The sequence below is a fragment of the Fusarium tjaetaba genome, assembly GCF_013396195.1.
Source record: "Fusarium tjaetaba strain NRRL 66243 chromosome Unknown NRRL66243_c0000417, whole genome shotgun sequence".
Lineage (NCBI taxonomy): Eukaryota > Fungi > Ascomycota > Sordariomycetes > Hypocreales > Nectriaceae > Fusarium > Fusarium tjaetaba.
In genome coordinates, this window is record NW_023501613.1 from 1 (window position 1) to 19,238 (window position 19,238).

A 19,238-nucleotide genomic window follows, 5' to 3' on the forward strand; every position below is an offset into this window, starting at 1 on the left:
CTCCCCAAAAGCCTCCGATCGCCCCACATTAACCCTCCGATCCCCGTCTCCGTCCATCCGTCTCACTTCATCAGCCGTTTTTTTCTTTTAAAACTCATCACCAAACAAACAAAAGCAATGCACACGCATCCAAATCAAATCCGCTCTGCATGCGAGCGTTGCCGTCGTCAGAAACTGCGCTGCTCACGCTCACTCTCTTCACCTTCTTGCGCCCGCTGTACCCGTCTTGGCCTGACATGTCAGGCTGGTCTGCAGCGACGCGTCGGCAGACCGCCCAAGAGGGACATGGTGCTTCACAAGCCCGCTGAGGATATGCAGTTTGTTCAAGCGCTACTTGACGACACGGCTTGGAATCTTGATCCGTTTTGCGAGTATACGCCTGAGAGTCTCCCGTTTCCCATGGATGCATGGCCTTCTGTATCAGAGCTTGATCCGCCTGAGGCTGAGCAAAAGATCATAGTGCCTAGTATGCAAGTATTCGAGAAGTTGTCAAAACTTAATGTCGATATCCACCGGGGATGGGAATTTGTTTCGCAGCTTGAGAATGACTTTCGGTTGAGTACGTTTGTGTGTGAGGATCGGGAGAGGCAGAACGGGTATCAGAATATCCAGGTGGTCTTGAAGGCGGCGCAGGAGTACCTTGTTGTCCTCAAGACACTGCATCGGCAGCTCGGGACACGGACTGTGTATTGCCAAGGTCGCAAGCCACATACAAACAGAATGATGCTGTCCCTGGAGGCAAACACCAAATATCCTGAGTCCATAGCTTCTCCGTCGGGTGAAGCGACACCAATGTCCGGAAGCACTACACCCGAGCTTCCCCCAGTATTCGATTCGCCCACAATGTTTCTAATTATATCTTGCTACGTACAACTCACCAAGCATCTTGAAGTTGTACTCAGGATCATACTCAACTCAATATCAGATCCACACCAGGACCTCATCGATGCCGCTCCCATGTCGTTTGCCGATGTACCTCTGATTGAGCCGTCAACCCAATTCGTGCTCTTCTCCGAGATGTTTCGCCACACTATGAGTCAAATGAATCTGCTCATGGGACTCCCTAGTGCATGGTCAAGCCAGAGCGCTTGGACAGGTCTGTTGACCAATCAGCGGTATCGGGATATGCTGAATACTGAGCTTGGAGATGTGGAGGATGGGTGGACGACGAGGCCAGGCAAGTTGATGGAGATTAATAGGATAACAAAGGATATGCTGGACGAGTTCACCATGATGGGGATTTACTGAGCTTTCCCTGCTGGCCCTGCAATCCAGGTAACGAGGAATCACAGATGCAACTTCGTAGCGTAGGAGCAAGTCGCAGCCGTAGAATTTGGATCCAAGGTGACAGTTCATCGGGGAAATTTATACTCTAAGTTAATCTAATCTCTCTAGCGATAATTCATGGTTGAGCACTCTGGTGCTGGTGTGCTTCGTCGTCGTCGTCCTCCTGTAACATCAAAGTGCTGGCTCTTGTAGCCCAAATCTCATTCCTAACCTCAACTCCTCGCAAAAGCAAAATAAAATCCATGCAAAGTCATTATAGGGACATAGAGAAGGTGAATTCAAATTGGTTGCTGCCACCTGCGTCGAAAACGAACGGGAAATTGATAGCCACGTCGAGTGGGAGGCTATCGGCAACAGGACGTGATACCGTTGGCGTCGATCCTCGTCGGTTCGTCCTTGATAAAGTGTGCTCCTCGCTATTGGCCCTCTTATTTCTTCCTTTCTTAATCGGTGTCGCCAGTGCCTTCTTTGGTTCTGATGGTGGTTCAACATTCCATTCGCAAGCGAGCACGCCAAACTCGACCTGCTCTGGGTTCTTGTGGGCGCTCAGGCTGCTCGACTTGGCGTATTTGACAAAGTTCTCTTGTAGCCAGGATTTGACTTGAAGAACTCTGGAGCTGATAGTCCAATCTTGCGTATCCGCTTCGAAGTAGCTTCTGTTCCCGCCCTCGAACCTGCATGTGCCGGCTTTCGCTTGAACAAAGTCAGTGGGATCGTCTCGAGCTTTCGTCATCCATAACTCACCTTTCAAGTTGCTCTGGAACCCGTGGCGATCTGTGGCAGCATTGAGGTCGGATTTCCGTAGAATGAGGTAATCTACAAAGAAGAACTGCTCCAGATTGGGGAGATATTGGGCCAAGAACCTGTACAAGTGCTTCGGATACCTGACTTTATCAGGAGTGCTGTGGATCAGACCGCAGTTTGGACATCGCCTGGGCGATTGTTGCTCATACCATTTGTGGCAATATCTGACCGCGACCTTTCGAATTTGATCGAGCCCCGAGCAGTTCAAAACCTTGTTGAAGCGTATGCTGTCTTCGTAGACCTCAGGTGGGACGTATTCAAGATAGATAACATCGGAGAGGGCGTTGAGACTAACGATCCGGCCAGTGTTAAGGCGGAAAGTTGTAGACCTATTTGTAAGGGACTTGGCTACGGCAGCAGCTTCGTTGCATGTGACGGAAAGTTTGGTGAGCTGTTGATGGAGATTCGTGTAATAAGAGATATCGGCTTGTGGAGTGGGGTAGAGAGGCTTCAGTGTACCATACACCTTGGCAGTAGGGCGAGTTTCCCTTCTGACCTCGAGTGCCATAGAATCGACGTCCTCATCGTGATCTTCAGCAGTTGCGTGGAGGAACATCGGCTCTTTGAGCCACCACTTCCCAAGCCCTGTTGACGGGTGCCAGTCGGTGTCGATTTTGAGAAAGTGCATGCCAGGAGTCTCCAGGGTAGCTTGCCATATCTGGGCACGTATCTCTGGCGGCAGGCGAGGAAAGGGCGAGAAGGTGCGGCAATCTTCAGGTATTTGGAATTTGAGGGGAGTCACTATCGATTGTAGAGGGTCCTCAGTAGAAGGCTCTGTATCCTTTGATGCCGGGGGATGTTGGACGGTGACGCCATCGTGGGCATTATCAAGGTCGTGAGCACTCATGATAGCCGTGGGCCATGAGCTTATCGTTATCTCGCGATCATGAAGGAGGGGTGTAGATTAGAAAGACGGACGATCAAAAAGAGCGAAGACGACGCAACAGAAGCGATCGGCGGAGCTGGATGAAGTGAAGAGAAAGTGAAGATACAGAGTATCGATGGTGTTGCAGAAACAAAAATGATGGAGTGACGTTGGAGAAGTAGCGGAAGCTTCATATCAGTGGCCAGTGAGTAATCGGGATTGGCGGGGAAGCAGGCAGCCACAGCCAGTCTGCGAGTGCCCGTCAGGTCGGGTCGGAGAGGGTGGTCACTGTAGCATGCAGAGTTCAGCCGCTAAACAGGCAGCTCAGCGCCACAATGCAGCACTATCAGCTCTACCTAGGCTAGTTTTAATGGATGAGGGACTACAATTTGTGAAATATTATTATTACATATCGCTTGAATTGTCAAATGCATTTACTACGCTTTGGCATATTCTGCGATATTTCCTGTCTCGTGGTTTGGCTTGTGTAAAGCGCTTCACCGCATTTACCTTGATGATTCAATGCTTCGGCAGATGCGCCAACCAACGCATGCCACCGCACCTTGACGGGTCATCTCAAGCTGTCAGGTGAGAACTCAATGCGATCTAATTGCCTACAATTCGTTATTTCACTTACTGAGGCTTATCACGTCATTCATTCTACTATTTTATGAAGTAAACAGCTCAAATTGGTGCAAATCATTGTTACGGCGTTTTTAAAGTCATACGTCAGATCTCAATCTACGTGCGACATGAGATCCATGGCTGGCTTTTTTGTGACACGCCATTACAGCCACTGAGAAGAAGACACTCTCAACGATGTGGATGAAGAGTAAGCGAAATAAACGAAAAAACAAACATCTCACTTGCGCAATCTCATGTGATGAAGTAGTTTGTCTCCAATCTTCCTCTTTCAAGAGGCCTCTAAAGGAAGAGGAAACATGCATTTCACAAGTAAAAGTAGAGGATGATGCAGTTCTCAAGGAGCGAACGATGCATATTAAGCTTGAGTAACTTCAATCTTATTGCAATCTAAGTATCTATAATTCTGAATTCAACTCCTTCTTTATTGTCTCCAAGCCAAAGAGCATACTGCAGCGATTAGTATCCAAACTTCTGCCCAACAAGCTCCTCACTCAACCTCCACAACTTCTCAGCCTCAACAGCATCTCGCGCCCAAGCCTTGACGGTGTCAACAAAAGGATCAGCAACCCTCGCCTCCAAGAGATAAGCGCCGTTGCTTGCTATTTCGTTATTAGTATTTATCCAATGCCATCTGGACATATCACCTCACCTTTGATGTTGGGGTCGAAAGCAGCAAATGCATGTGTCGCAGCGCCGACTTCAACGGGAACAGGGGGGATAGCTTCCCATCCTTCAGAGTTACCACGTTCACGGTGAGATTTGACTGAAATTTGTTAGTTAGAGTATTAGAGGGGAGAAGAGTTGACTTACTGAAAGTGCCGAGATCAGCGTCCATGCTGGCAAAGTCTAGGTGTGTGCCGAGACCAGTTGACAGGATGAGGCCGGGGTGAACACTATAAGATTGAAGACCACGACTTCCCAGCTTTTGAGCCAAAGATACAGAGAAGAGCATGTTGGCAGTCTTGGATTGACCGTAGGCAGTCCATTGGTCGTAAAGTTCGCCATCCTGTTGAAGTTAGTATGGCACAACATGCAAGGATAGATGACTTACACTGAAGTGAGGATCAGCGAAGCGAATAGGACCAAGACTGTGACCATTGCTGGAGATGTTGACAACACGAGGTGACTCCGAAGCAAGAATCTTATCCATAACCAAGTTCGTCAGAAGGAAATGTCCAAGATGACAAATAGCAAACTGCATCTCAAAGCCATCCACACTCTTCGTATACGGAATAGCCATGACTCCAGCATTATTGACAACGACATCAATGCTAGGCACATCACTCCAGCTGTTAACCTCCTCAGCAGCCTTTCGCACTGAAGCCAAAGAGCCAAGATCTACCACAAGAGAGCGGGTCTTAACGGAAGGGTTGGTCTTGGTGATGGCTTCAGACATTTCCTGGAGTTTGGAGGCGTTGCGGCCTGCGAGGATGAGAAGAGATGGGGATTTGGAGGCGGTTTCTAGGATGAAGGTTCCGCCAAGACTGTAGGGTGTGACACCTGTTGTGAGGATTGTTTTGCCCTTGATGATGTCGGCATACTCGTTGACGAGGTCGTTGGTGGTGGTTGAAGCAGAGTGAGGAGACATGATGATTGAATTGATAGCTGATGAAAGCTAAAGTTGTGTTTTTGGAGTGTGTTATTGAGTGTTTGTTCTGAATTGTGAATCTTGATGATAAGTTTCTCCAAGTGGGAATATCCCACGATATTTATACAAAAACCCATTTCTAAAGTCCGAAATTGATGTCGTCGAGATTGTATAGCTCACACGAATAGAATGAAGTCCGAATGTTGCAGTATCTCGCGGCTGGCGTCAGCCATCGGCGTAGGAGGGGCCGATGCTGACGCTTTTTCGCCAACATATCCGAAAGGCCAATCAGGTTGCGAGTTGATCAAGACAACCTTCGCTTTCGGACTTTAGAGCAAGGGTATCATCGTACTGCAGGATGATGGCAAAGGTGTAGCGAGCGTTTATAGATCCCTTTTGAGACTAGAAAGTATATAGGATCAAGGGCCTGGAGGATTCATCCAAGCTACCCCAAAACCCGCCAATCAAGTTCACGAGAGGCTTCATTAATTGCATCGGAGATACTAGGAAGTCCTTGGTTGCTGGTGTAGAATCTCTCTCAATTCTAGAAGAGTTCCTCCGGTTTCTCAGTGCATCGATTGTTTGTGATGCACTGTCGTGACGTATGCCCTCACTTCAGATGATAGGCAGAGTAACTGCTTCAGAACGCACCGTCACCAACATCTTATGTGAAATTGGGAGAATTATCGCTTTTACTTCTTTCTTGATTTCTGTGGAGGAGATCTAAGTCCCTATATATACAGTGAAAGCAAGTCTATACCTTCTTTTGCCATATAACACCAGGGTATCCGCTTCTATCCCAACGCCATCCCATAAGTGCAAACTCCCTATAGATATATCACCATCAGCCTCCTCAACTCTCATCACTCAAGGCAACCTCCCACTCCTGCAATACCGTCGGTTCTTGCACCGCACCTCCCGAAATCCCACTCAACCACGCCCTGCACGCCTCAAGGTGCGCATACTCTGCATCATCATGCCCTCTTAATCCCTTCATCTTGACATCCGCGACCTCTAGCACACTCCTCCCCGCTGCATCGCGAACATGAACACATGCGCCGCTCTCGACAAGTTGTTTGACAGCGAGTTTGTGACCGCAACGAACAGCTATGTGCAGTGCTGTTTCGCCTGATCGGTTTCGAGCGTTGACGTGTGCGCCGGAATCGATGAGTTCTCGAATGATATCGGGGCCGATCTTGTAGTCGTCGTCTTCGGGGAGTTGAGCGACGAAGGCCATTAGGGGTGTGTTGCCGTGGATGTCGTAGTGGTTTGGATCGACGCCTGCGTCGAGGAGGTTCTGGAGAAGAACAAGACGGAATTGTAATCTATCGGTGCACGAGTCCGAGTTCTTAACAGTCTTGTCCCTTCTGCGTCTTCGGTCGATCGGCGCGCCGTTCTCATCGAGGTAGTACTTTTGCGTGATACTGGTTTCACTGAGTGTGGCGGCTGCGAGGCAATGAAGCCCGTTGCGACCTTGGTTGTCTTCGAGTCGGGGGTTGGCTTCCGCATCGTTGACATACTTGAGGAGCTGTGTCTCCTGGTGGATATCGTCAAAGTGCCAAGGATCAGCAATGCTAGCTTGTCGAGACATCGGTACCGGAGGGTCGACGTCCATAGCCTGTGTGCTCGCTCTGCTGATACCCAATCCAGGCTCAGGGATGGCTGAGTAAGTAGGTGTTACGTTGAAAGCGTCCCTCTTCTGATAGCTTGTAGCACTGCACAGTCCCAGTGCATAATTTCGTAGCTCAGGTGGTGTGTCCCGCAATAAGAGAATATGCGAGAATGAGCGTCCATAGCAGTCGCGCGCACTGAAGTCGAATCCTTTATGAGCAAGTGCATCCAACAACTGCTTAAGCAGCTCCTGGTTCTGAGGTTGAAACCAGGTAGTGTGCAAGACGTGGAGGAGTGTCTGGCCCGCTGTATTCTGCACATTCAGGACATGGTTGGCCTTATCCGAGATGATCGCTTGAAAAAGGTAATCCGACAAGAATCGCGCAGCCATGAGATGAAGTGCAGTATGTCCAAACTGATCGCGCTCTTCGAATGAACTACCATGGACAGCAGCTGATAAGGCATTGGTGCCAGTTTGAGTAGGGCCATGTGCTGTGATCCAAGCTGGCTCTTCGATCTCATGGAGAGGGCGGCAGAAACAAGCTAATTTCTGATGAATCTCATCTTGCGGAAAACATGTATATCGTGCAAGTTCTTCGATACAGAGGAAGTTTCCGGGAAGATAGTAAGGTCCCATGGGCAAGTGAACCGGTGCGTCACGATCGTTGAGCCATGATGCCACATTCGGCTCTTCATCTGAGATGGGAGATAGACTGGTTCCTCGACGGTTGAGAGGCGCTGTATACCGTTTTATAAGGCGCTTTACTGTCTTGACATACGGATGTGAATAATCATTGAGAATTTGTCGTAAACTTCCAGTAGTGCAGTCCGTCGATGTAGTCATGAATGTAGGCCGCTGTAAGAAGTTTCGAAAAGTACTGTTGTCCTCCTGATTTTGTTGGATCTGCCTTTGAGCAGCCGTTCCGTTATTTGCGACAAACTGCTGTGGATATTGGTTAAATGGCGGAACTTCGAGCGACACTCTAGTACCGGGATCTCTAACAAGATGTGGTGTTGGGATAGCGTTGAGAGCTGGAATAGGTCCAGAAGCTTGAGTTGGAGATGCGACGGAATTATGGGTTGAGCTGGTGCGTGTAGGAGAAAGAGCCAGCTCTTCTAATCGGCGAACCATGTCATCTTCGGTCTTGGGGTGAAGCCATCGTGGCTGTTTGTTGAGCATCGCATTGAGTGTCTTGTGGGCCGAATCTTTACTATACAACTGTTAGTGTATATCTACAGCGCAACATCAAGAAACACATACCCAGGCGCAGGAGTATCGGGAGATTTAGCATGAACGACCGCCATAATCTTCTCAAGAGGAAGCGTAGTATAAAGATAAAGCCGTGAGACTTTTCGTCGCGAAGAAGGGGTCCATAGTGGCGGTCTTCCAGTTGTGGTATTGTTAGATCCGCTAGGCGAAGCAGATGATATCGGAACTTGAAGGTTAAACGGCGAAGCAACGTTATTGTTCATTGCGCTGAGCTTTGATTCACAATTCAACAACAAAGTGGGGAAAAGGCAATCAGAGGCGATTCCGATGCTGCTTTTAGCTATATTTCACGAGGCTGTCATGATGCTGATGGTTGATACGGGAATTGCAAGTTTATAAGTCAGCTCCCTCTTAGGCCAGGTCATAGGTCGCTAAGTTAGAGGGCAGTGGTGAAGACGAGAAAAAAGATGGCCGCCAGAACAGGCCGGCGGGCCACAAATAACCTGCAGCAGACGGAACTGTGGAATGGGAGGGAGAGGTGCTGCGCCTCAGCGCTCGCAGGAGGCCTGTTCGGAAAGAGGTTGCGAGTGCTACAAATGGATGTTTGGGTGAGACAGAGTGTGCTGTAAATGGATAGCTAGAGGGTAAAAGGCCGTAGGAGGTCTGAGTGCCGTGCTCCCGATGCATTGACGTCTGTGATCTGGAGATAGACGAGGGAGATAATCTAAGGCAATCTGCAACTAAGACGCTGAGGCCATTCCCGTAGACAGCTATAATACAGGCGATTTGATAGTGCTACAGGGCTCCATGTTACAGTTCCCACCAATGACTTCCAAAATGGAGCAATTCCATAGTCTGAACCTGAGTACAGTTACGTCAAAGCTCTTAATCATTTGATCAATTAAATGATGAAATACTCAATTCTCCATCACAGAACCAGAGCCGAACCAGTCGAGTCAGAGGGAACCTAGGTCGCTGCCCTGGCATCAGTGGAACACATGCAGAGGCGCAGATCACGGCTGTGCTTACTGTGGCTCCAGGCACAAAAAGCCTTGCGCCACACCAACGAGGCTTTTCGGCATCACCACCAACTTCTATGCAATATTTCAGTATGATGCCTCTCTTCTTTTCTCAATAGCGGAGAGGAATGATGTCAATATGCTTAAAGAGAAGAGGAACTCATGAATCAAGACTGACGATGATGGAATTGCCGAGACTGAAGAACCAACTGAACGGCTAGGGTTGGATTAACGGAACGGATATTTTAGACATGGGACAGATTGTATGCTTCATACATCTCATTATCGAATGACTTCTGTTTAACAGAGTTTATCAATTTATCTGGAAGTATTCAGTTATAGAAAGCGGTTCGCCTTGGCATCCCTTCGCTGAAACCTACGTCTCCCTTCAAGCGCGCCATGTATGTCATCAGCCCTTGCATTCGCCGCCTCATTAGTTGAAACAGCCGCGCTCGACGTCTCTGTAAGTCATCCGACCTCGAAAAAGAGACATTTCTACCCCGCCGTAAAGATGACTGCCATTTATCAACTCTAGTCGTAAAAAGGTTGGTTGTCTGCAGCCACGACACCGTTTCTTTCATGGTTGACTGTTGAAACCTTGAAGCCATCGACGACACCACGCCTAGCTTGTGATAGCTCATACGTAGGTCCTATGTCATCGTTCGAAGTCTTGCGGGTATAACGGGACAAAGGGAGAATCGAGTGATGAGACATTCTCAGACGACTCATGGACCTCTTTCAAGGAGTTGTTTGCTTCCCTTTGTTTCGTTCTGAATAGCCAATCACGGCTATTCTTAGACCTCCGAATCTTTCTCACACCCCTTCAAAGTCTAGTCTATGCCTTTGAGAAACTTGACAACTCCAAGACAATCCTCTAGCAGTCTGACTCTTTCTCAACCCATTATCATTCATCCTTTATCGTTTTCACTCTTTACCATCCTCGCCGGAATTATCTCACACCGCAACTAAAAGCCACTTTTCCATTCAGAAAACACCTATTTTCTAGAATCCTTCCACACGCCACTATCTGCTTCCCGCATTCCAGAGCAGAGACATGTCTCCCCTTTTTTCTCCTCAACGGCCACAAGACTTTTTGACTTTCGGGAAAAATCCCGCCCTGTTTCTGTTACCAACGATCCGGTTGAAACGGTCCCCTAATTTGTTTTGCTCACCCCCTCCTCTTTGTTCTAGCGCTGTTCCACATGATGAATCGAAGGAGATAGAGTTTACAAAACTGGTATCACATGGAGACACTAGTGACGACAAAGGATTAAGTGAGTTCACGTGATAAACGGCCGGACCGTTGAGCTTGGGGTAAGGACTTGGGTTTGAAGCAGTCAGTCCAGTCAGTTGCTCAAGCTTGAATAAGAAGACATTGGAGAATCACAAGGAGCAAAGACGTATTAAGGCATGTCTATAATTGATGATGTGGTGGTATCTTCAACAACAAAATTACACAATATTATCCAAAAATCGTAACCATTCTTTCTACCACTACTTGGCCGAGCCAAGATCGTCTAAATCATACTATGTACATAGTGAAGCTTATTATGTTTGTAATAAATAAACAGCAAAGGGAAAGTTTTATGTTCCATGATGCATTTACAGAAGAACGGCAAAGATACCGGCGGCAGCGACGGCCATCTCGACACCGAAGCGAGAAGCACCGGCAGTGACCTCGACAGCGGGGGCAGTGCCAGTGGGCGCGTGGTAGGGGAGAGTGGCAGAAGGCTGGCTGGGAGCGGGAGCCACGTGGGTCTCGGTCTCAGCAGGAGGAGCAGGGTAAGCAGAGTGCTCAGGCTTGGAGGGAGCAGAGTACTCGGGCTTGGCGGGAGCAGAGTACTCGGGCTTAGGAGCAGGGTACTCAGGCTTAGCAGGAGCGGAGTGCTCGGGCTGCTCAGGCTTGGGAACGACAACGGTAGGGTAAGAAGGAATCTCCTTGGTACCGGTGGCGTAGACAGTGGTCTGCTGGACGGTCTCGGTGGTGACAGAGCCGTAAGGGCAGTTGGGGACCTCAGGACCGCACTTGGTAACGGTGTAGACCTTGGTGAGGTAGGCGGTCTTGGTGGTGTAGAGAGTGCTGTGAGGAGGAGGAGCATAGCCAGTGGGCTTGGTGTGCTCCTCAGTGACAGGGCAGACGGTGGTAGAGACAGGGACAGTCTCAGTGGTGACGGAACCGTAAGGGCAGTCCTTGACCTCAGGGCCGCACTTGGTGACAGTGTAGACCTTGGTGGAGTAGACAGTCTTGGTGGTGTACTCAGGAGGAGCGTAGCCGGTAGGCTTGGAGTGCTCCTCAGTGACAGGGCAAACGGTGGTAGAGACGGGGTAGCTCTTGGTAGTGACGGATCCGTAGGGGCAGTCCTTGACGGTAGAAGCGCACTTGGAGATGGTGTAGACCTCAGTAGAGTAGACGGTCTTGGTGGTGTAACCAGTAGGCTTGGGGTGTCCCTCAGTCACGGGGCAGACAGTGGTGGAAACAGCAACGGTCTCAGTGACGGTGTAAGGACCGTGAGTTCCGTAAGGGCAGTCCTTGACGTAGTCAGGGCACTTGGAGTAGGTGTGGACAGCAGTGGTGTAGACAGTCTTGGTGGTGTAAGGGACGGTAGCCTCGGTGGTCTGGGTGCCGTGGGATCCCTCAGTGGTGGAAACACCAGCAGTCTTGGTCTCAGTGCCAGTAGGAGCGGTCTCAGTCTTAGTCTTGGTGTTGACAGGAGCAGTCTCAGTACCGGTAGGAGCGGTCTCGGTCTTGGTGCCGGTAGGAGCAGTCTCAGTCTTGGTCTCGGTACCGGTAGGGGCAGTCTCGGTCTTGGTCTCGGTACCGGTAGGGGCAGTCTCGGTCTTGGTCTCGGTACCGGTAGGGGCAGTCTCAGTCTTGGTCTCGGTACCGGTAGGGGCAGTCTCGGTCTTGGTCTCGGTACCGGTAGGGGCAGTCTCGGTCTTGGTCTCGGTACCAGTAGGAGCAGTCTCAGTCTTGGTCTCGGTACCAGTGGGAGCGGTCTCGGTCTTGGTCTCAGTACCGGTAGGGGCAGTAGCAGTCTCAGTGCCAGTGGAGAGCTCCTCGGTGGTAGAGTCGCAGTCCTCCTCCTCAGTAGTGGTGGTCTCAGCAGGGGCAGTGGTGGTGGAGGCAGCCTCGGTGGTGACACCGGTAGCAGTCTCGGTCTCAGAGGTAGCGGTATCAACCTTGGTGGTGCCGGTCTCGGTTGTAGCAGTGTCAACCTCAGTGGTGCCAGTAGTGGCAGTCTCGGCCTCAGTGGTAGCGGTGGTGGCAGTACCAGCCTCGGTGCTAGCAGTCTCGGTGGTAGAGACGGCAACAGCAGTGGTGGTGGTAGCAGCGGCACAGGCGCAAGCATCCACAAGAGCTTGTCGGTCGGCGCAATCGTTGGGACGATCGCATGTGGTGAGCTCCTGGCAGTAAGTGGCACCGGGAGCGATGACAGCCTGGTAGCAAAGGTCATCGGGATCACACTCGCACTCCTCTGTGACAGGAGGGTTCTCGAAAATGTTGGCAGAAGCCAGGCCAAAGGCCATGGCCATAAAGACAGCGCTCTTCATTATGTTGGAAAGAATGTACAGATTCAGTAATGAACGAATGGACTGCGGTAGAACTCTGAAGAGTTACTTATATTCCGCGAAGACTGATATAAGAAAGAGTGACAAGAAGAGGAGTGGGAAGGAAAAGAATGCCCATGTAGGTCGGAGGATGGTGTTTATATGCAAGAAACGACCGAGTGAGCCTGGTCCGTCCATCCATTCATCCCCTACCCTGCCTCTCCCACATCTCGTCCTCTCTCTCACTCATTCTCTTCTCATCCTCTCGCGGGCGTGGGCCGCCGTTGGGCGTGGGTGGGTGACCCATACCCAGATTCTGATAGTGTGCCTGAGCTTCGCGTTAGTTTAGGGCGCTATTGAGCAGGGCTTCACACCCATGTGAGAGATGAGCAGATGGAACTAATCCAGAACGAGAGCCCTGCCCAGTGCAGTGCTGTAAGTAACGGGCTCTTGTGCCGTCAGCCCGGCCTTGGCCGTGAAAGGCGCCTGTTGGAAAAGCAACAGTCGAACAAAGTGCGTGCGGGTCAAAGAACGATGAAGGTCGTTAGCCGCTTGGGTAATGGTGCGCTGAGTCGGGTCTCCACAGGGGTTGTCCCCTGACCCCTGACTAAATCGTGGCTAAACTAACCGCTTTGGGCGTTGTTAGCGGGGGTCGCTAAGAGGCAGTCGCCGAGAGCTGCGGTGGAGCGATACGATGCTGGGATTAACGCACATGGACTTCGTTTACAAACATTCAACCTTGCAAGGCCTAAAGCTCTAGAGATGAGTCGCTGAGCAATAGTTTCTCGTCGGATGTCGCACCAAAGAGTCCGGCTTCTTGGGCGGCTGACGCTATTACACGTCGTTATTTCAGCTGAAGATTGGATCAAATAGTTTGCGATAACCTTGATTGATACGAATAACCTTCTGGAGTATCCCAGCAGCTGAGGCTGTCTATTCCATGCTTTCTAGTTGCTGATACGGATAGGGGTATTGTCCTTCATTTCCTGTATAACTCCATGCAACTGTAATCGCATGTTGTTAGTCATCGGCAGTTTGTATTGTTCCTCTGCTAGCCTTTGTCCGCCATTGGATCTAACATCAAAGAAGGTTTGTTATTTTTAGTGTCGAGTGTTCACTCTATCGTCTTTTCCGGAGCAGTATGGAGAATGGGAAATTAAGCAACGCGTATCGGTTTTGTTAGTGAGAGGCAGTGACAGACAATACGTTACCCTACGGAGCGATAACGACCGAAGAACCACAGATTCCAAGTTTTAGCATCTCGAGTTTCCAGTGATCGTCATGATGATCACCGAGATCTTTTCTGGAATCTCATCGATCGCGATGGTAGCCTATGAATGGTAGGATCATAACCCCCAAGGAGCCGAAGAAGCCGTTGGTTTTAGTGGGAATTGTTTCCTTGATCTGCTTCAAAGAAGCCCCTCATGATGACTTGCTTGCACTCCACCAACTCAGAGCTGATGGTTTGTCTTCTATTGTTAACTTTCTTTACTCTCGATGAAGAGTATCTTAAGAGCAAGAAAGACAATATTGTTTGACTGTTGGATATTCTTTCGTCCTCTTTTGGTCCTTTCATACTCGGCTCCCTCAAATGCCGTTTATAGCATTGCACAGCCTTCACATTCTGTTTCGGTACCACACTGAATCCAAAAGCGTCCATTTTGTGTGTCTGTTGATCCCTACCAATGACCATCGCACGATCAACACTGAAAGTTCGGGTACCTGACAGCATGCAGATTTTAGCGTCCGCAATCTCCAGAGTGTGTGGATGGCACTCACAAAGGAAAGGAAACACAACCAAGCGTCATAGACGGTTTGTCAAGGCTTGCATTAACCCAAGGGGGAGATTAAAGAAGGATGAACCCAACTGCCACGAAAAAAACGGGCATCGAAAGATCCGGTTTGTTTGGTGGCTTAGGGGCACTTTGAAAGAAGCGCTACGAGAGCGGTGCGCACTGCAATTTGCATCATTCGCGCTGTGGCGTCTTCTAGAGCCCAATTGGCGTCCGTGACTCGCCCACTTGGTTCCCAAGCCATCGCAAAGCAATTGCGTGCATGCGAGAGGGTGTGTTTTATGCATCTGCATAAATGAATCGTTTCTTTTTTTAGGGGTAAAAGGATGAGACGATGTGAAAGCGTTCCTGACGGTGGCTGTCGTGCCACCGGTAGTGGTAGTAGTTATAATCGTCTTATTTACGGTGGCACTGATATTATACTGGGGAAGCCTCGTTGACGATACGCAATGATCCATGATTGATAGGACCCTTTGTGAAAGTGTCAAGTTTCGCCATCGTCCTGTCATTCAATTCGACTGAAACTTTTTGGCATGAATAAACAGTCAGTGCTTGCTTCTAATCGGATCCATGCGCCGAGGTCGATTTGGCAAATTCTCCAACAATCCAATTCATCTCATTGGTCCATTCACCCCTGCCACCTGAGTTGTGGTCTTCCCTGTTCATAAAATAATACCTTGCCGGTGATAATTGGATAAATCGCGATAATGCAAGGGACATGACCTACGAGGTGACATTTTGTCGCACAAAAATCGTAAGGGTTCAAACACGATCTGAGGAATCCTTGCTCACTCCCACGCGATAGCCCCAGGGACCAATTAATATCCTCGTCTTGTCGCTCTCCTCAACTGAAGTTGATTCAACCAACTTCAAGCCTCAAAGTGCTCAGCGGCTGCGGGAGTGGAGAGTCATATCCCGCTGTGAGACAAGACGATACAAAACGACACGTTCTGTCGGTTGAAGCCGCATTCCAGTGCGAAATAACCTCAAATCGTACCTATTTCCTCTTTTTCCCCCCATATAAATCGTAGTCCACTTTCTCGTTCTGCTTTACCAATGCTGCCCCTGTCACCGGAGACGATTTGTGTTAGCGCACCACGCCAACGGTGATAGTTCCATGCAGGCCTGTCACTCTCAAACAGCGCCTGAGTCTGCTTTTTCCCTTCTTAGTGAGCTCTTCGTTGGCCGTTGCTGTCGTGTTGGCCTGCACCATGCAATAGGGGAATCCTTTCGTCATGGGAGCATGTTACCGATGCAGAAGCACACAGGCATTCGTACACGTCTTGGCCCAATCCATTACAGTTCAGCGCATACTATCTCCATAGTGATGACTGATGAGTGATGCACGGAGACACTGAGTTTTCCCATCAGCCCATTATGCCTTGGCAACCCGTGCTCAGGCCCCGTCGTATAGCCAAAAAGCAATGTCATCTATTAGTCTAAAATTCTAAATGTCATTTCCATCTTCACTCTCGCTTTCGCACGCTCCGACGCCTTGGACGCTTTTGCCACAACTGGGGCCAAGAAGGAAGCTCTGCTCGTCCCGATGATCTGCCCCAGATAGGGGAGGGGAGGTCGAGGCCAAGCTGAACGCAGGGGTTTCTACATAGTATGGTCGAAGCGTCGAGCTATCGAAACTTGGAATTGATAGTTTTGCGAATAGCTGGTCTTGGCCAAGCTCACGTCTATTCTGGGCTTTTGCGTTGCGCTTGCAAAGCTAGTCTTGGGATTGTGGAAATGAGGCTCCTGAGTTTGCTGTTTTTGTTCAATGCGAGTGTGATGATGGTGTGGTGCTGTCAAGCTGTGCTGGCGGTGGTACGTGGTGAACTGTCAGTTAAAGAAGCTATCAGTCCCAGCAGTGTTGTTGTTTTGAGTTGCCCTCATTGTTGTTGATGTTCGTCACCTTGTCAACGTATGCTATACCTTTGGACCCTCCATCTGTTGTCCTTTGTGACTCATATTAATGTTATGCGCTGATCATCCTCAACCGATAGACTTTCCAGACTCTGGGGCAACAGAAAGGTTATCTCAACACAATGCTGACCTCGATTGATAGTGCTAGCCTTGGCTCTCGATCGATGCATTTTTTTCATAGAAAGTTGGTCTCTACCAGTAATCTGACCTGGATAACCATAGGTACCATTCCTCAATTCGCCTCAAACACGGGCGAGTAGCTCGCATCTGCGCAATGATCGCTTCTCGAGTGGCCCGTTGACCGTGTCCTTTTCGTTCGACCATGATCGAAAATCTCATTCTCCTCGGGCCATCCATGCTAGACTTGGCTACATGATCTGACCGATTGCATCCAGAGCCCCATTGCCTCGATTTCGGATGGAATTGCGCCCTCACCAGTATGCCAAGCTTGAGCCGCGACCTCAGTGGTGAAGGCAATGTGCGTGAATGATGGACAGTGGATGAGAAAATATAACAGGAGAGTGGTCAGCAGCTCACAAATCTATCTACATGCATGCCGAATATATCTCAGATAAAGTCTCGGTAGTTGCAAATAGGGCTGTGGACCGTTGGAATGTAAACTTTCGATTGCCGATGCACTGGAATGTTGATGAAGCTCAAGGTTTGGGCCTTCAACGGTGGGACAATGGGGCTCTGCATTGGCTCCATATTCCATAACGGCTTCGAGAAGGATCTTGGGATTCTGAAGTCTTATCAGGTTTGTTATTTTCTCATTATCTAAAATTAACTCAGGTAAATGAGATCGTAGAGCGAGATGGTGCATCTAAGCCTCGCAGTCAAAAAACCATCTCGGCTTCAAATTGCTCGCATCTAATCTTCGACGTGAAAGCACAAGGCCATAACTTAGACACAAACTAGGCCATATCACCTCTCACATACCATGCTATGGACTACAATTGAATGAGACCCGTCAGCATAGATTGAGTATTGATCATGGTCTAGAGATCATTTGTGAGGTCACGGAATGCTCCCTCTGCGTGCTTCAGGTGTAGGGTAGTGAAATACCCGGTGCAAATAAGCAAACTGTTTTTGTGACCTCGAATGGACAACAATGACAGTGTTAGACATTCATCATTATAGAAACATCATACTTTGATATTTGAACTACGTCTAAATATGGTCAAGTAGTCAGTCTGTGCCTACGGGTTTTCCATAATTGTGATGAATGGTGAAACGCTGGCAGCATCACAAGGCTAGCCCTACGATGCGCCAAGGACATGTCAATGCTGCGCTTCGACCACCACGCCTGGAATTGATCTCTGTCAAACTGATGTAGATCTCAAAGAGCGCTGGCGTCACGGATGGACTGAAAAATCATCTCATGAGTCAGATATCGGTTCCCTCCCAAAGATACCATTGAAGAAGCATGTAAAGTCAGCCTAGTCGTTCCCCTTGTGTAGTCATTCTCCAGATATGATCTTTCGTCAAAATTGCGAGTTCGCAAATGCAATCTTGAGAGGGTGGCAAATGACCGACAGAATATAATCGTGATTTCCAGGGATGCATTGAGCTTCATGACGGCCGTTATGAACTTGTCAGCATCGTGATAATTGCCTCCCTCATAGCCCATATGTTTTGAACCTATTCCGCCCTGAAACGTGCAGTAGAATGTCTGAGAAGGCCTCCAATAAGATAAGAGCACAGGGAACTGGAAGCCAACTGAATTAATTGGACACTCTGACCTTACGCTGATGATAACCGTGCTGGATTGAAACTGTGGCGCAGCAACTGTTCATCCCGCTCAATTGACCATCAGTGAGGATATGCTGAAAAGCGCTCAACTCAGTGACTTCTACCTCCCGTGAAGACAATGTAACATACTATCTGCAAGTTGCCGCAAATGAGTGCCAAAACATTCACCAAAGTACTTCTCACCCATCAACTGTTGCCTTATCTTTTGGGGGCCGGCCGGCTGGGATGAGCCACTATCTTGGTTCCCTCTGTGGCTGATGTCACCGTGAGGTTTCCAACGATTTGAGTTCTGCGCAATTGCGGGTGTATGAGACGGGTCCCTTTTCCGCCAAACATTGAGTTATTCAACTTTTTTCTGAACTGAACTGTCCCGCGGCGCAGTCTCCGTTTCAGTTTGCTTTTTTTCGCCACCGTCCAATTGAAGCATTCACGGTGGTGTTGATGGCCTGGCGGTTGACTTTGTTGCCTCTACGCTTCTGCGCGACCGTGGCTTATGGGGGCCGTTTTTTTCTTTGGGGGATCGCGGATGCTGGAGTTGAGGGAGATGTTTTTCCAGTTTGAGGCTGCTCAAAGTCCCCTTTCTGCGTGTTTGCGATTGAAGGGTTGCTTGATTGATTTTGATTTAAATAGAAAGGGTTTTCCTTCCTAGAGTAGAGATTTTGATATCATCATCAATACATTGACTGTCTTGTTACCTTTGAACCTATCGCTGCAACTTGAGCTTAGAGCAACCATACAATCAACCAATCAGTATACTATACTTGTGAACCAACAGACCAAACCAACATGCCGTCTTCCACTGCCAATCAGTAAGTTATTGATAACTAACATGTCAATTATGATCCACTCACAGTCATTTCTCAGATCCTCCAACTACCCGACCTACAGCAGCAACTCTGGTGGCTCGACTTACACGGGCGGCCAGGCCACTTCCACCAGCACTCAGCTTAACAGTTGGGCCAACACTACAGACCCCACAGAGCGATTCTACGCCACAGGCCAAAAAACTGGTCACGGTGCATGGGATGGCATGAACAAGGTTATGGCATTTGAGAGAGATTACAATCGAACGAAATGAGCATCTCAATGGGTATATGCTATGCTGTAAGATAGGATCGGGAGGGTTGTGGCTGTGAACTTTTAGCGTGGCGTTGGGGATAGAATTGGAGCTTTCAAGTCGTTTCCTTTGGGCTTTGTATAA

At 49.1% G+C, this 19,238-nt stretch overlaps 6 protein-coding genes across 6 annotated transcripts; 2 read left to right on the top strand and 4 right to left on the bottom strand.

The window, feature by feature from the left end:
- Nucleotides 1–117: 117 nt before the first annotated feature.
- Nucleotides 118–1,248, top strand: FTJAE_13415 (uncharacterized protein; the record flags this gene model as incomplete). The annotated part of the gene is made up of 1 exon (XM_037346557.1): nucleotides 118–1,248. The coding sequence occupies one exon, from the start codon at nucleotides 118–120 to the stop codon at nucleotides 1,246–1,248; it is 1,131 nt and encodes a 376-aa protein (XP_037199549.1).
- A 292-nt stretch (nucleotides 1,249–1,540) lies between these two features.
- Nucleotides 1,541–2,938, bottom strand: FTJAE_13416 (uncharacterized protein; the record flags this gene model as incomplete). Its single annotated transcript, XM_037346558.1, has 1 exon — nucleotides 1,541–2,938. The coding sequence occupies one exon, from the start codon at nucleotides 2,936–2,938 to the stop codon at nucleotides 1,541–1,543; it is 1,398 nt and encodes a 465-aa protein (XP_037199550.1).
- A 1,119-nt stretch (nucleotides 2,939–4,057) lies between these two features.
- On the bottom strand, nucleotides 4,058–5,189 carry FTJAE_13417 (oxidoreductase; the record flags this gene model as incomplete). Its single annotated transcript, XM_037346559.1, has 4 exons — nucleotides 4,058–4,200; nucleotides 4,251–4,364; nucleotides 4,412–4,607; nucleotides 4,653–5,189. 4 exons carry the CDS (start codon nucleotides 5,187–5,189, stop codon nucleotides 4,058–4,060), a joined length of 990 nt encoding a protein of 329 aa, XP_037199551.1.
- Nucleotides 5,190–6,042: 853 nt separating this feature from the next.
- Nucleotides 6,043–8,273, bottom strand: FTJAE_13418 (ankyrin repeat domain protein; the record flags this gene model as incomplete). Its single annotated transcript, XM_037346560.1, has 2 exons — nucleotides 6,043–8,011; nucleotides 8,062–8,273. 2 exons carry the CDS (start codon nucleotides 8,271–8,273, stop codon nucleotides 6,043–6,045), a joined length of 2,181 nt encoding a protein of 726 aa, XP_037199552.1.
- Nucleotides 8,274–10,631: 2,358 nt separating this feature from the next.
- FTJAE_13419 (membrane ycf1) lies at nucleotides 10,632–12,581 on the bottom strand (the record flags this gene model as incomplete). Its single annotated transcript, XM_037346561.1, has 1 exon — nucleotides 10,632–12,581. One exon carries the CDS (start codon nucleotides 12,579–12,581, stop codon nucleotides 10,632–10,634), a length of 1,950 nt encoding a protein of 649 aa, XP_037199553.1.
- A 6,242-nt stretch (nucleotides 12,582–18,823) lies between these two features.
- FTJAE_13420 (uncharacterized protein) lies at nucleotides 18,824–19,115 on the top strand (the record flags this gene model as incomplete). Its single annotated transcript, XM_037346563.1, has 2 exons — nucleotides 18,824–18,846; nucleotides 18,902–19,115. 2 exons carry the CDS (start codon nucleotides 18,824–18,826, stop codon nucleotides 19,113–19,115), a joined length of 237 nt encoding a protein of 78 aa, XP_037199554.1.
- Nucleotides 19,116–19,238: the final 123 nt, after the last annotated feature.